This window comes from Nannospalax galili, unplaced genomic scaffold (genome assembly GCF_000622305.1).
Source record: "Nannospalax galili isolate Female #2095 unplaced genomic scaffold, S.galili_v1.0 scaffold1252, whole genome shotgun sequence".
NCBI classification, from domain to species: domain Eukaryota; kingdom Metazoa; phylum Chordata; class Mammalia; order Rodentia; family Spalacidae; genus Nannospalax; species Nannospalax galili.
Genome location: NW_008330482.1, coordinates 603,592 through 617,210, shown reverse-complemented (window position 1 = coordinate 617,210; position 13,619 = coordinate 603,592). Strand labels below are relative to the sequence as shown.

At 42.8% G+C, this 13,619-nt stretch overlaps 1 protein-coding gene across 2 annotated transcripts; it reads right to left on the bottom strand.

Annotated features, from left to right (window-relative positions):
* Nucleotides 1-1,851: 1,851 nt before the first annotated feature.
* Nucleotides 1,852-13,485, bottom strand: Alg11 (ALG11 alpha-1,2-mannosyltransferase). Of its 2 annotated transcripts, none has more exons than XM_008847369.3 (4): nucleotides 13,389-13,485; nucleotides 11,875-12,105; nucleotides 7,367-8,298; nucleotides 1,852-2,522 (listed from the first exon to the last, which is right to left on the bottom strand). In XM_008847369.3, exons 1-4 carry the CDS (start codon nucleotides 13,427-13,429, stop codon nucleotides 2,251-2,253), a joined length of 1,476 nt encoding a protein of 491 aa, XP_008845591.1. In that variant the 5' UTR covers nucleotides 13,430-13,485; the 3' UTR covers nucleotides 1,852-2,250. The 2 variants fall into 2 exon arrangements, with proteins under 2 accessions (XP_008845591.1, XP_017657242.1); XM_017801753.2 differs by having other exon boundaries at nucleotides 7,595-8,298; nucleotides 13,389-13,461.
* Nucleotides 13,486-13,619: the final 134 nt, after the last annotated feature.

The following is a 13,619-nucleotide window of genomic DNA, read 5'->3' as shown; positions in this document are numbered from 1 at the left end:
CTGCACACACACACACACCAGTTGCTTTTTGTTTTGTGACTGCTGTGCTAGGGCTCAAACCCAGGGCCTCACACATGCTAGAGCTACTTACTGAGTTGTGTCCTGAGCCCCTACACACATGCTATTCAGAACAGAAGTCATGTAAAATGTATCCCAATCCCTAGCTACTGGCTTAGAAACCAAGAAGCTACACACACAGTTGTAATATTTTGTAAGACAGGAGTTCAGAAAACATTTACTATTGGTTGTTACTTTGAACTAAAGCAATGTTTGTAATCTTCGAAATAGTTTCATACATTTTCTATGTCTAATGTCACAACTCTAAAAGGTCATAAAGACAAGTAATAACAGCTTGATTTCAGATAAAGAACCCAAGAATCTGAAAAATTAAGGAGCAGCTTTAGTGATAGCAGATCAGATATTTTAAGTGATGAGGTCGAGGTCTGGCCCAGCATGTTAAGTACCATTTGGCACTTTTTTCAGAATGTCACCTTGCCATCTTACAATGTGTGATCACAGATACTGAGGGGACAGTCTGAGACCACATCATCACTGTCAGAAAAGCAACTTAAGCTTACTATTTTTTTGACTGAATTAAAGCTGCCTTCTACCTGTTTCTGAAAGACAGAGCTGTTAAGGGATAAGACCCATACAAATGTGCTGTGATAGCACTAAACAAAACCAATTCTCACACAAAGGCAGGTATGGGAATGGGTGCTGGTGGTGTGTTTACCTCAACACATTAACATAAACCCAGGAAGCCATCAGTTCATCCTATCTCTTTGCTTTAGGAATAGGATTAGATGTCTGTTTCAAGTTTCTTTCCCCTTTTTAGAAAATTATTAGGTATTCTTTAAAAAGGGTTAACCATGCTGTTATTTCCTGGGACTTCTGGGACTGGGGTAATGTAGCTCGGTGGTAGAACACTTGCCATGAATCCTGGGTTCAAGCTCTTAATACCAAACCCTACCCCCCAAACAGGTTTAAGAAATAGAAGACTAATTCTAAGTGTTAGCAAGTTATTTATCTTTTACTTCATTTCAATATTTCCTTTTACTCTAAAAGGAAACTTTGAGCTGAGGTTTAGCTGTTTGTTGGCTTGTTCTGTAGTGCTGGGGACTGATGGTGGCTGTGCTTTTGTTTTGCCCCATGACACTCCATGTTGGATCTCCAGCACCATACACCAAAGTAAAAACCCAGGAATTTTTCTTTTATTTTCTAAAGTAAAGGGACTAAGAGCTGAGGATGTAGGTCCATTGGAGGCATGCTTGCCTGCAAGAGGCTCTGGGTTCAATCCCCAGCACTGTAGACCCTGGGTATAGTGGGGCACTCCTGTAATCCTACCACTTTGGGAGGTGGAGGCAGGAGAGCCAGAAGGTCAGGGATTAAAAAAAAAAAAAAAAGAATGAAAAAGAGAAACAGGATTCAAAAGATACAGTATCTAAAAATTCAGGATGGCTGATTTTCTTCTTTGGGATCTGTTATTTTCAGATTTTTTTTTTTTAACTTTTTAAAAAATTTTTATTTTTATTTTATGTGTATGGTGTATTGCCTACATGTAGGTAAGTGCACCCATGTCATGCAATGCCCTCAGAGGTCAGAAGAGGCTGTCAGATCCCCTGGGACTGGAGTTATAGACAACAGTTGTTAGCTGCCACGTGGGTGCTGGGATTCGAAACTGGGTCTTCTGCAAGAACAACCAGTGTTCTTAACCGCTGAGCCATCTCTCCAGGCCCCTTTTTCAGATTTTGAGATCAAATACTAATCTAAAATTTTATATCAAGCTTTATGACATTATCTTTTCCATGTAGGTAACTTTGTCTTTTTGGTTAAATAAATACCTTGTCTATATACATATTGCTGAGAATACAACTCAGACTGCCTTTATTATAATAGAGAATGGATTTAGAAAAGTATTTACATATGAAGGTGTTTGGAAATGAAGCATTTCATTTTATTTTTTGGTGCTGGGGATGGAACTCAGGGCCTTGCACATATTAAGCACAGACTCTACCATTGATTTACATCCCCATTTGTGCTTTATATAAACTATCCAGTGGGGTGTGGTGGTGTATGCCTTTAATCCCAGCACTTGGGAGGCAGAGGCAGGAGGATCTCTGTGAGATCCAGGCCAGCCTGGTCTACATAGTGAGGTCCAGGCCAGCTGGGGCTGCAGAGAGACACTGTCTCAAAAAGGATAAAAAAAAAAAATTAATTAAAAAAAATTCCATAATTTTTACAGAGCTAGCATTATTTAAATAACTTCTCCACAGAAGACAGGAATGACACTTCAAACTCTTGGTCTGAGAATCTGCTTACAGATGCTCTAGCATTTTTTCTGATTTGAAGTCTCTTTTCTGCAGACAGAGAAAGAATGTGAGCCATGGCGTCCGCATAGCCTTCTTCACTCTCAGCCAGAAATCCAGTTATGTGTCCTTCGTGAGGGATGACGATGTCAAGCTTCGGCCCCCCTGAATTGTGAGCAAGGATAATTGTGCCAGCTGCCATGCACTCCACAATTCCTAAGAAAGAAAAACAGAACCAGGCAGACCTTTAAGTTCTTGACGAACAAGGACAAACAGAAACCTCCAAAAATTTTTAGAGACCCGTGAAATATTTCCCTGAATGTCTACAAATTTACTTATTTAGCATCCATGGTACAAAGATATTTTTTTAAGGGTTAAGTTTTGCATGTGTGTGTGTGTGCGTGCGCACTTGCCAGTCAGGTACATGTGGAAGCCAGAAGCTGAGTTGTGCTATCTTGCTCGCTCTATTGCTTTCTACTTTATTTGTGAGACCGGGTCTCTCACTGATCTTGGAGCTCACCATTTTGGCTAGACTGGCTGACCAGCAAGCCAGAGATCTGCTAGTCAAGCACTTTACCTGGTGAGCTACCTCCCCAGCACTCATTAGTTTAAGGTTTGTAGTTTCCAAAGCTTTACAATACTGCTGCTTCATTTTTTATTACAACAGACAAGCAAATGGAGGCCTGAAAAAATCATATATAAAATCAGTATACTGGGGCTGGGGATATAGCTCAGTTGGTAGAGTGCTTGCCTAGCATGCAGGATCCCTAGAGCCACATAGAAACTGGGCATGGTGGAGCACACCTATAATCACAGCACTTGGGAGGTGCAGGCAGGAGGGCTAGGAGTTCAAGGTCATCCTTGGCTACAGAGCAAGTTCAAGGGCAGGCTGGGGTTGCCTGAAACCCTGTCTCAAAAAAAAAAAACCAAAAACAAAAAACAAAAAACCAAGTTACAGAGCCTAGAGTGAGGAGGCTACATCACTCCTACTCTCACAGCCACGCAGTACACTGAACTCCATGGGGAGTGCCAAATGGGCACTGTGCCACTCTGTGCCTCCATGAGGAGAAACAGCTAAACACTGGCAAAGGCGATCCTAGAAGCCGAGAGTTAAAATGTCATCTGACGCATTCTTTGTGCAAACTCGCCCTGAGGAGCACAAGAAGCACCGGATGCTTCAGTCAGCTTCTCAGAGTTTTTCAAGAAGTACTCAGAGGTGGAAGACCATACCTGCTGAAGAAAGAGGAAAGTTTGAATACACAGCAAAGGCAGACAAGGCATGTTACAAAAGAGAAATGAAAACCTCTATCCCTCCCAAAGGGGAAACGGAAAACAAGTTCTAGGATCCCAAAGTGCCCAACAGGCCTCTTTCAGCTGAATATCACTCCCAAATCAAAGGAGAATGTTCCAGCTTTTCCACTGGTGATGTTGCAGTGAAATGGGGTGAGAGGCACAACACTGCTGCAGCTGACAAGCAGCCTTAGGAAAAGAAACTACTGAGCCGAAGGAAAACACAAAAAGGAGATCACTGCCTACAGAGCTGGAGGAAAACCCGATGCCGGAAAAAAAGGGAGTTGTCAAGGCTGAAGAGAGCAAGAAAACAACGAAGATCAAGAGGATGAGAAAGAGGATGAAGATGATGATTAAAAAGTTTGTTCTAGCATATTCTTCTTATCTATAAAGCATGTAACCCTCCTGTACACAACTTACTCCTTTTAAAGAAAAATACTGGAATGCCAGGCTGTGTAAGATTTGTTTTTAAACTGTAGTGTCTTTTTTTGTATAATTAACACACTACCGAATGTGTCTTTGGATAGCCCTGTTCTGGTGGTATTTTCACTAGCCACTAGCCTTGCCTGGTGCAGTATGGGGGCTGTAAACTGGCATGGGAATTTAAAGCAGGTTCTTGGTGCATAGCACAGATTAGTTATATATGGAGATGGTAGTTTTTTACATCTTCAGTTGTCTCTGATGCAGCTTATACAAAAATAATTGTTGTTAACTGAATACCACTCTGTAATTGCAAAAACAAAACAAAACTGTAGCTGTTTTGTTGACATTCTGACTGCTTCTAAGTAAATACAATTTTTTAATTTAAAAAATCAATACATAACTGAGACTATACAATGCTGACAAGATAGTAAAAGATGAACGAGTATCACAAAGGTAAAAGACATCAAAAAGCAAACTTTTAAGAGTTCAAATAACCTCAGCAGGTAACAAAAATGTAAACTGCCTTCCTGAGAGGAAATGTGCCGCTGCTTATGCTATGGCCTCGATTTCTAGCACATCTGAGACCACTGTGTGCCAGTTAGGTGGAAGTTTTGGTGAGGTCTGCGGAATGATTTAGGTGAGGGTGAAAATTACCCCACCCAGCCTTTCTTAGCTGCATTTCTCTTTCACCGCCTTTCAAATAAACCCACCACCAGTGCAGGTTGTACTCACCAGCTCCATGTGTTCACTTCGAACCCAGTGCTCAGTTTCCCACAATTGGACCTTTGCTACATTGCTCTCTCCCCAGGTCACTGATGACCTCATCCTTTTCTTTCCCCAGTGTGCAGCCTGGGGCCCACCTGCCCTTTCTCCATGCTGCAAGGGGCTGTCCCTGCTTTCTGTGGTCTCCTCTTCCACCTGCCTATCTGTTCCTGCTCTCAACACTTTGCTGAGAGACTCTCCACCCCTACCCCACCCTGACCTGCAATCTTAGCTACATCTCTAGGTGCCTAGGGCACTCTCTGGATTCTCATCCACTTCCAATTCATACTGAAAAAGACCGACTGTACACATCACTTGCAGGTCCCACTGATGACCAAATCCATACTCACTAAAACTCACCTGCTCACCTGCTGTCCCTGCTCTTCGGTTCCCTCTCTCAGGACAGCCAATACCAGTGGACAGTTGCCCAAACCCTAAGTCTCAGGTGTTCACCTCCCACTCCACTTCCTCCCTCAATTACCATAACTACCCAGTCTGACAGGACCTCAGAATCTCTTTCAAGTTGCTTTTCTTATCAGGTCTAAAGACAACTGAACTTGCTGCTTCCAGGTCTTGCTGTCCTTGACCTTTACCCACCCTCTTCCCACAGAGCAGCTTAAGCTGGCCTGGATCTCTTCTTGGTCTCGTTCTTGCCCCCTTGAGACTCTCTAGGTAAACTCTGAATCCCCTGACAGCACCTGCTGCACAGTGCTGCTCTCCCTGCTGGGTATAGCCTTCTAATTATTGTTCAGGACTCAGCTTGAGTGTCACAATACTGCTTTAGGCAACTGTTCCCTCCACTTGAAGTGTGTGCTAGGTGTTTCTCAGCAGCCTTCAAGCACTTACCCAGCATAGCACCTTCTCAGGGCTGGAGGTTTCTGAAGTTTTGGAAAAGCAGCCCTTTTTTTTCAGTCATATTGCCAGTAACCACCCCAGTTCCTGGCACAGGGTGCTGTCAGTAGAAGGAATCACAGGAAGTCAGACTCCTTGCAGAACACTGGGTCAGTAAGTTCTTGCTGAATTCCTGGGCATAGATTTGTCCTACTAATTTTATACTTTAAAAAGTATAGCAGGTTATGATTTTAGCCAAGTGTGGCAGCTCACACCTGTAATCCTAGCACTTAAAAAGGCTGAGGTAGGAGGATTGTGAGTTTAAGACTAGCGTGGGCTATATAGAAAGTCCGAGGCCAGTGTGAGCAACTAATGAGACCCTGTCTCAAAAAAGAAAAGAAAAGGGGCTGGAGAGATGGGTCAGTGGTTAAGAGCACTGGCTGCTCAGGCAGAGGACCCAGGTTTGGTGCCCCGACCCACATGGTGACTAACAACCATACATAACTCCAGTTCTAGGGAATCCGACACCCTTTTCTGGTGTTTGTGGGCATTGCAAACATGGGGGCACGTATATGCAATATTCATACACATATAAAAATTTTACAAAAAAGAAAAGGTACAAAAGAAAAGGTATGAAAAACGTGAGTTGAATCAAACTAGGTATGAAACAGTACTTAATTTTACAGTAACATGCATGTCTAACATGAGGTCAGAATACAGACAGCAATTTGTGGTAGAATAAACAAGAAACAATACAGGTCAAAGAGACTGAAATTGAACCCCTACAATGGGGTTTGGAGAAAGACAAGTGGAGACCATCACAAGTCCGTTTAGAATCAATGAGAGACTTAAAAGAATTCCTGGGGAAATCCCATCTGGCAGCAGTGGGTCTCAGCTTTCTATGCACAGTGCAATCACCTGAGCAGCTGTGCTCAACTATTACCTGGGCCCCAGCCAGGGATTCTGATTTGCTTGTTTAGTGGGATTAGCGTGGGGCCCAGGCATCTGTACCGAGACATAGAGGGTTTAGACTGGGAGAGAAGGCTGGAGAGCTCAGTGGTGGGACAATAGCTATGATATACAAAGCTATCTGTTTAATCCCTGGCACTGAAAAAAGCACACAAAAAAAATTCAGATGGGAGAGAAAACTCTGCAGTTAAGAATGGCTCGTGTTGCCAGGCATGGTGGCACACGCCTTTAATCCTGGCACTTAGGAGGCAGAGGCAGGTGGATCTCTTATGAGTTGGAAGCCAGCTCGGTCTACATAGTGAGTGCCAGTCCAGCTGGGGCTACAGGGAAAACCTATGTCAAAAAGACAAAAAAAAAAGGCTGCTATGGTGGTGCACACCTTTAATCCCAGCACTCCAGAGGCAGAGGTACTGGATTTCTGTGAGATCCGAGGTCAGCCTGGTCTATATAGCGAGTTCCAGGCCAACTACAGGTAGACCCTTTCTCAAAAATCCCCCCAAAACAAACAAAAAGGATGCTAAGCTGTGGTGTTGGCTAGAATTTCAGAGTTTCTACATCTTTTGTTGTGCTGAGGATTAAATCCAGAACCCTGTGTACTCAACACTGAGAATGCTCCAACTCAAGTGTTAATATCAACTAGTATCAACTACTGACTAATGAGGTTTCTATGAGAAAAGCACACTTGGTAGACTAGGGGAAAAAATTCAAGAACATTACCATTATATATATATATATATATATATTACGTCTTGCAATGCCAAACAACTCTAAATGTTTCAACTCACCAATCCCAAAATGCTCATTCCACATGGTATGCAGTCCAATTGCTGCTTCAGACAAGTAATTCTTTAACTCATCAAATGAAATGTTTATTTTAAACTCCACATCTTCTTGAACTCCTAACTCCTCAGACAGGCTTCTCAGCTGGTTTACCCTAAATTCATCATCTTTGTTACGACACCCTCCAATAAGGATGAGTTTAAGTGAAGGGAATGACTCAGCTCTCTTCTTACCGAGCAATTTAGCAAAGGCTCTGATCTGCAAAGGGTGATTCTTTTCAGGCCTGAACTGGCCAATGGAAACCAGCAACTGTCCTGAGGTCATCTTTTTCTCGTGTAAGGGAATGTCCAGAAATGTCTGCACATCACAAGGTGGATAAACAATGCTAGTGCAATGCCCAACTTTCCACAGAGAGAGAATATGGTTTAGTGTCCAAGAAGAATTCACCATGACTGCATCACTGCAAGAACCAACAAGGCCATAAATAAAAGCAAATAAATAGTAGTAGATGAGCTTTGCTCTGCTGAGCAGAGGGTTCTTGGTGATGAACGCTGCATTATTAAATCCAGTATTTTGATTCTTCACTACAGAGAGCATGTCAGTGCTGATAGTGGGATAATGAACATAGCTTGCAACTCGACAACCCCCTATGTATTTAAACAGAGGGAGTGTGAAGGCATATCCCATTGAATCAATGTAAACATCAGGAACACACTGCATCAGAGCTTCCCAGCCAAGAAGAATGGATCCAAGACTTTGGCCCAGCAATGTGAAGTGAGGATAACGACCGTCTTCCACAAGGTAGCGTTTCCTTAAGAAAACAAACTGCACTGGGTGAACTAATCTGATATTAAATCTTCTGAAAGCACCTTCTAGTATCTGTTGACCACTGACATTAACATCACCAGTATAAACGACATAAACTGCTTCAGGGTACCTAAAATAGAATGCAATATTTAAGACTGTTATTAATTTAGGTTAAATTAAGCCAAATGTTATAATTTCCTTGTAATTACGAGCAAGCTTTTTTCTATACTAAAATGTTTTCCACTAGTTTTCATTCACCGCATTTTTTTTTTGAGAAAGAATCTCCCTGTAGCCCCAGCTGGCCTAGAACTCACTATGTAGACCAGGCTGGCCTCGAACTCACAGAGATCCACCTGCCTCTGCCTCCCAAGTGCTGGGACTAAAGGCGTGCGCCACCATGCCTGGCTCAATCATTGCATTTAAAGTAGATTCTACCCTTCCTTGAGTTTTCACTGCCAATCCTTCAAACGAGACCATGTGCTAGTCTTCTTCTGTCCCCTGTTGAAATGTAGTCCCCAATATAGTGGTATTAAAGGAAGGAAGGGAACTCAAAATGAGATTAACAGGACTTGTGCCTTTCCAATTATTCTTGGTGCTAAGGATGGAACCCAGAGCCTTATTTATATATGCATTACCCGAGTTACACTCGTAGAAGTACCTTTATAAGAGGCCGAAAGGAGTCTGTTCACTCCTTCACAACATTAGGATGCAGTAAGAAGTTGTAATCTGTGAAGCACAAAGTAAATCTTATCTGCTGGCATCTTGATTATGGGTTCCCCAACCCCTTGAACTATGAACAATAAATTTCTGATAAACTACCCAGTCTAAGGTATTTTGTTATAGCCAGATGATTAGACGAAGGTACTGTCCTAGTTTGTTTCTCCACTGCTGTGACAAAACACTCTGACCAATACCAACTTGGGGAGGAAAGGGTTTATTTGGCTTACATCTCACAGGTCACTGTTCATCAGGGAGCCCAAGTTAGGAACTCAGGGCAGGAACCTGGAGGCAGGCCATGGAGGAACTCTGCTCACTGGCTTACTCCTTGGCACCTGCTCAGCCTGCCTTCTTATGCAACACAGGTCCACCTGCCCAGGGGTGGCACCACCCACAGTGGGCTGGGCTCTCCCACATCACTCATCAAGAAGATGCCCTCAGACGTGGCCACAGGCCAGTCCAATAGAGGCAATTCCCCAGCTGAGGGTCCCTGAACCCAGGTGTGTCAAGTTGACACTAAAGCTGTCCAGCACAGGTACCATGTCTTCTACTTATTTGCTATTCCTTTCCACTAAGGATTTCAAATAGAGCAGATACCAACAGAAATTGATGACTTATCAATGAGAGCTTTTCATTTTTAGGAAGTACCAAAAAATTTGATTTTAAGGACTTTGGGACATGGATCAGCAGTAGAGCAACTGCCCAGCATGTACGAGGTCCTGAGTTTAACCCCTACCACCATAGAAAACAAAACAAAAATGAAACATCAATAAAATACTAATAAAAATTAAGTGTCTTGAGATAGGATAGTTCTTTTTAAAATATTTTATTTACTATTTTCATTTTATGTGTATGAGTGTATTGCCTGCATGTGTGTAAGTGCAGCTGTGTCATGCAACGCCTTTGGAGACTAGAAGAGGGAGTTGGATCTGGTGTTAAGGATGGCTGTTAGCTGCCATGTGGGTGCTGGGAATCGAACCCAGGTCCTTTGGAAGAGCAGCCAGTGTTCTTAACCATTGAGCCATCTTTCTAGCCCCAGATAATTCTTTTTTTAAAATTAGTTTTATGTATGTGTGTGTGTGTGTGTGCAGGTGCTCGTGGAGGCAAGAGAGCATTGGATCTTCTGAAGCTGGAGTTACAGGCAGATATGAGCCTCCCAACGTGGGTGCTGGGAACTGACCTCAGGTTCTTGGGAACAGCAGCAAGCACTCTTAACTGCTGAGCCATCTCTCCAGCCTGGAGAGGATCGTAATTCTAAAGTATTGTTTAGTGTTTTTTCCATTGTTTGCAATACACACACACACACACACACACACACACACATGCAAGCACATAAATATATATAACCAAGTCTAACTGGTTGAGGACTTTTAATTACATTCTCTTAAGAAATTAATTTCCTTAGGTTATTTTAAAATGCAGTTATACAGTTAACATATTGTTCCCTTCTTTACTGTAGCTCTTTCAAATTTCACCTACTTAGGTAATTCTAATGTGACAAATTCTCTTAAGCACATTATAAGTGACAGCATACAAAGGCATCCTGAGTAGTGATACAGGAATATTAGAACTATAGACTTGGGCTGGGGAGATGGCTCAGTATGGCTCAGTGATAAAGCATGAAGACCAGAGTTCTGATCCCTAGAGTTTGGATCCCACCTGGGCAGGAGCGGGCAGCTACTTGTAATCCCAGAACCCTGGGAGTACTGACAGTATCCCAGAGCAAGCTAGCTAGCTAGACCAGCTGGCACTGCTGAACTCCTGGTTCAGCAAGAGAAACTGCCTCAAAAAAAAGTGGAAAGCAATTGAGTAAGACACCCCATGTCAACTCTAGGTCTCCACATGCACAAGTGCACATGCACATGTATCCACAAATACATGTGGGAACATATATGCACACAGCATACACTAAAAATACCCCCCAAACTATTTGCTTCATCATTTTTTGTGGTGGGTATAAACCTTTCTCAATTATAAAGTATGTCAACTAAGGAAGAATTATGTCATTCAGAATAATTTGGGGTTGCTTTTCTAAGGGACTCTGGGGTTATATTCTCAACTGGATAGGTTTCACACTAACCCCAGAGATTTCTATATTTTCAGAACACTTCTTTTTTTGAGACAGTTTCCTGGTAGTCCCAGCTGGCCTGGAACTTACTATGTAGATTAGGCCAGCCTCCATCTCACAGAGATCCGCTTCCCTCTGCCTCTGCCATGCTGGTATGTGTTATCACAACCAGCCTTTTTAGAACACTTTTTAAAATTGTTTTTTCATATATACATTATATATGATGCCCTTTGATCCCACATTCCCCCGCCCCCCGTACATTATCTTATCCTCTTCCTTGTCCCACCAAACTCCTTCCCAACAAATCCCTTCCTTAGTCCATGGTTGTTTTTTTTTTTTTGTGGGGGGGGGTCCTACTGCATTTAATTAGGGTTGCCTGTGAGAGCTGGGGTTGGAGTTGTTTACTTAAACAAGGGCAATTTACAAGTGGCTATACCATCAAGGGCTATGACTCCCCTACCCACAGCAAGCATTAATTGCCCACAATTAATTCTTAGGAATGGGTGGGGCTCTAGGAGTCCCTCCACCAGTGTCACACAGGGATGGGCCCAGTGTCACACAGGTTTTGTGCAGGTAACCGCCTGCCTAGTGTTTTCAGCCAAGAAATGCAAGCATGTTTTGAAAGGTAGCTGCTTCTTTTTACTTCTGAGAGGGGGTTCTCTGTATGTTGCCCAGGTTGGCCTTTAACTGTTGGGGATCATTTGATCCTCCCATGTTAGCTTCCAGAGTGGCGGGAAGGACAGCTCTGTACCACTGTAAATATAAAATACAGTATGATCTTGTGAGGCAGGCACAAGCAATACTTTCTTCTTAAAGCACAGGTTTTTTTTTTTTTTTTTTTTTTTTAAGGAATTCCTAGTATAAAAGATAAAATTTGGGGTAATTTTTTTTTCTCCAAAGGCAGCAATATGGTATACCTACCTTTTTTGCAGTGCTCTCAAAGCACACCATAAAACCCTCTCTCCTCCACCGCCAGCATTGCAGTATGGATGGAAAAATGCAACCACCATTTGATCTTTCTCATTTTTGCTGGTTGAGACTGACTTTTTTTTCCTCTGTAGATGCTGTCTGATTATCCAAAGGACAATGACCAAACATATACACAAGACTCCACATACAGTTAGTCCAGGAAACAATAATGAGTAAAAAAATCTGAAATTAGAAGGAAAAAATGAAAATCAATTTGTTGCTGATTTAAAAAATAAGGCTACAGCCGAGCATGGTGGCAAAGACCTTTGATCCCAGCACTCGGGAGGCAGAGGCAGGTTGATCTCTGTGAGTTTCAAGTCCAGCCTGATCGACATAGTGAGGTCCAGGACAGCTGGGGCTACAGGGAGACCCTGTCTCAAAAAGACCACACATACACACAAAAAAATTAAGGATACAAATGAGAATCTACTTTTGCATACTCTCTTTATATATTAGTACAAAGAGAATTTCTATAGTTTGGTAACAAAACCAATTATTTTATGAGATTTTTTTTTCAGTGGTGGTGACTGAATTCATAGCCTTACACACACTCACATTAGGCAAACACTTTACCCTCAGTTCATGTTTACCCATATTTAAACAAAAGGCTTTAAAGGCCAGTAACAGTAATCCAAAGTTACTTGATCATTCATTAAACCAGCATTATAATGCAGATAGTTAACCATTATTACATACAAAGCACAGTTAGGGGTATTCCCTATGGCAGGGGAAAACATGAAGGTGCTAGAAAAGACTATCCCTTTCGGAATACTGTTAATAATTACTATAGAACTTGGAGGAGGACAAAAATGAAGGCAAAATCCTAAACCTTGGCAAGAATTTGTGTGGCCACCGTTCTTCAGGAAGCTATTATGCGAACTATAAATGTTCTACCTGAAAAACCTGAAAAGGTAGTTATTTAAAAAACTTTGGTAGGCAGGCCTAAGTTAATATCTATGAAATACTATGAAATCTATGAAAAATAGAATTATTTCAACAGTGGTATTTACCAGCTGGCTAGCATTCCTGCTTTTTATTTATTTCCTATTTGAACAAAAAAACGATGTTTTACGCACGTCTTAAAAATATTTTGACTTTAATATCAATCACGGAAAATAAGCCAACAGATGCTTAAGAAGTAGAGAATTCAACAAAAATTTCTATAATTAAGTCGCATGCGCTAATGGCAGCTTCATGGGGTTAAAGAGAAATTACGAGATGGAGGGATAAACCAGCTTGTTTTGGAGAAGAGACACGTTCGCCTAGGAAATCAGCTGAGCTCAGTCGGGAAGGAAAGTGAGGCAAGCATGTCAGGTCTGTGAAGGGGAAGGAAAGGCTGGAGCCCGGAAGGAAACGACCGCTCAGCCAGCAGTGAGGCAGGCGACACAATTGGGTAAACTGAGTCCGGAACCCAGTCAGAGTCTCCCAGGGCGCGGCCCCGCGAGCTCCGGCCACCGGCTCCTTACCTCAGCAGGGCACCCAGGTGCCCGCTCCCCGCCGCCGCCATCTTCCGCCCATCCGCCCACCCCGGAAGCGCTTGGCCGGTCTTCTTTTCTATTGGATCCTGAGGACGCCTGCTCGCTAGCCACGCCCTCACGGGACTACACGCGTCCCAACTGGTTGCCGGTAGCCGCTCCCACGGCCTTCTTTGCCAATAGAGTCGGCCGAGGCTCAGGCCACGCACCGGAGAGGCGGAC

What these genes read in the sequence shown, in the direction of transcription:
- Alg11 (XM_008847369.3), bottom strand. Translation starts at nt 13,429, where the DNA reads ATGGCGGCGGCGGGGAGCGGGCACCTGGGTGCCCTGCTGAG. An exon ending in TTGAGAGCACTGCAAAAAAG is followed by an intron (nt 8,299 to 11,874) that starts GTAGGTATACCA and finishes ATTCTATTTTAG; the next exon opens with GTACCCTGAAGCAGTTTATG. An exon ending in GAATGAGCATTTTGGGATTG is followed by an intron (nt 2,523 to 7,366) that starts GTGAGTTGAAAC and finishes TTTCTTTCTTAG; the next exon opens with GAATTGTGGAGTGCATGGCA.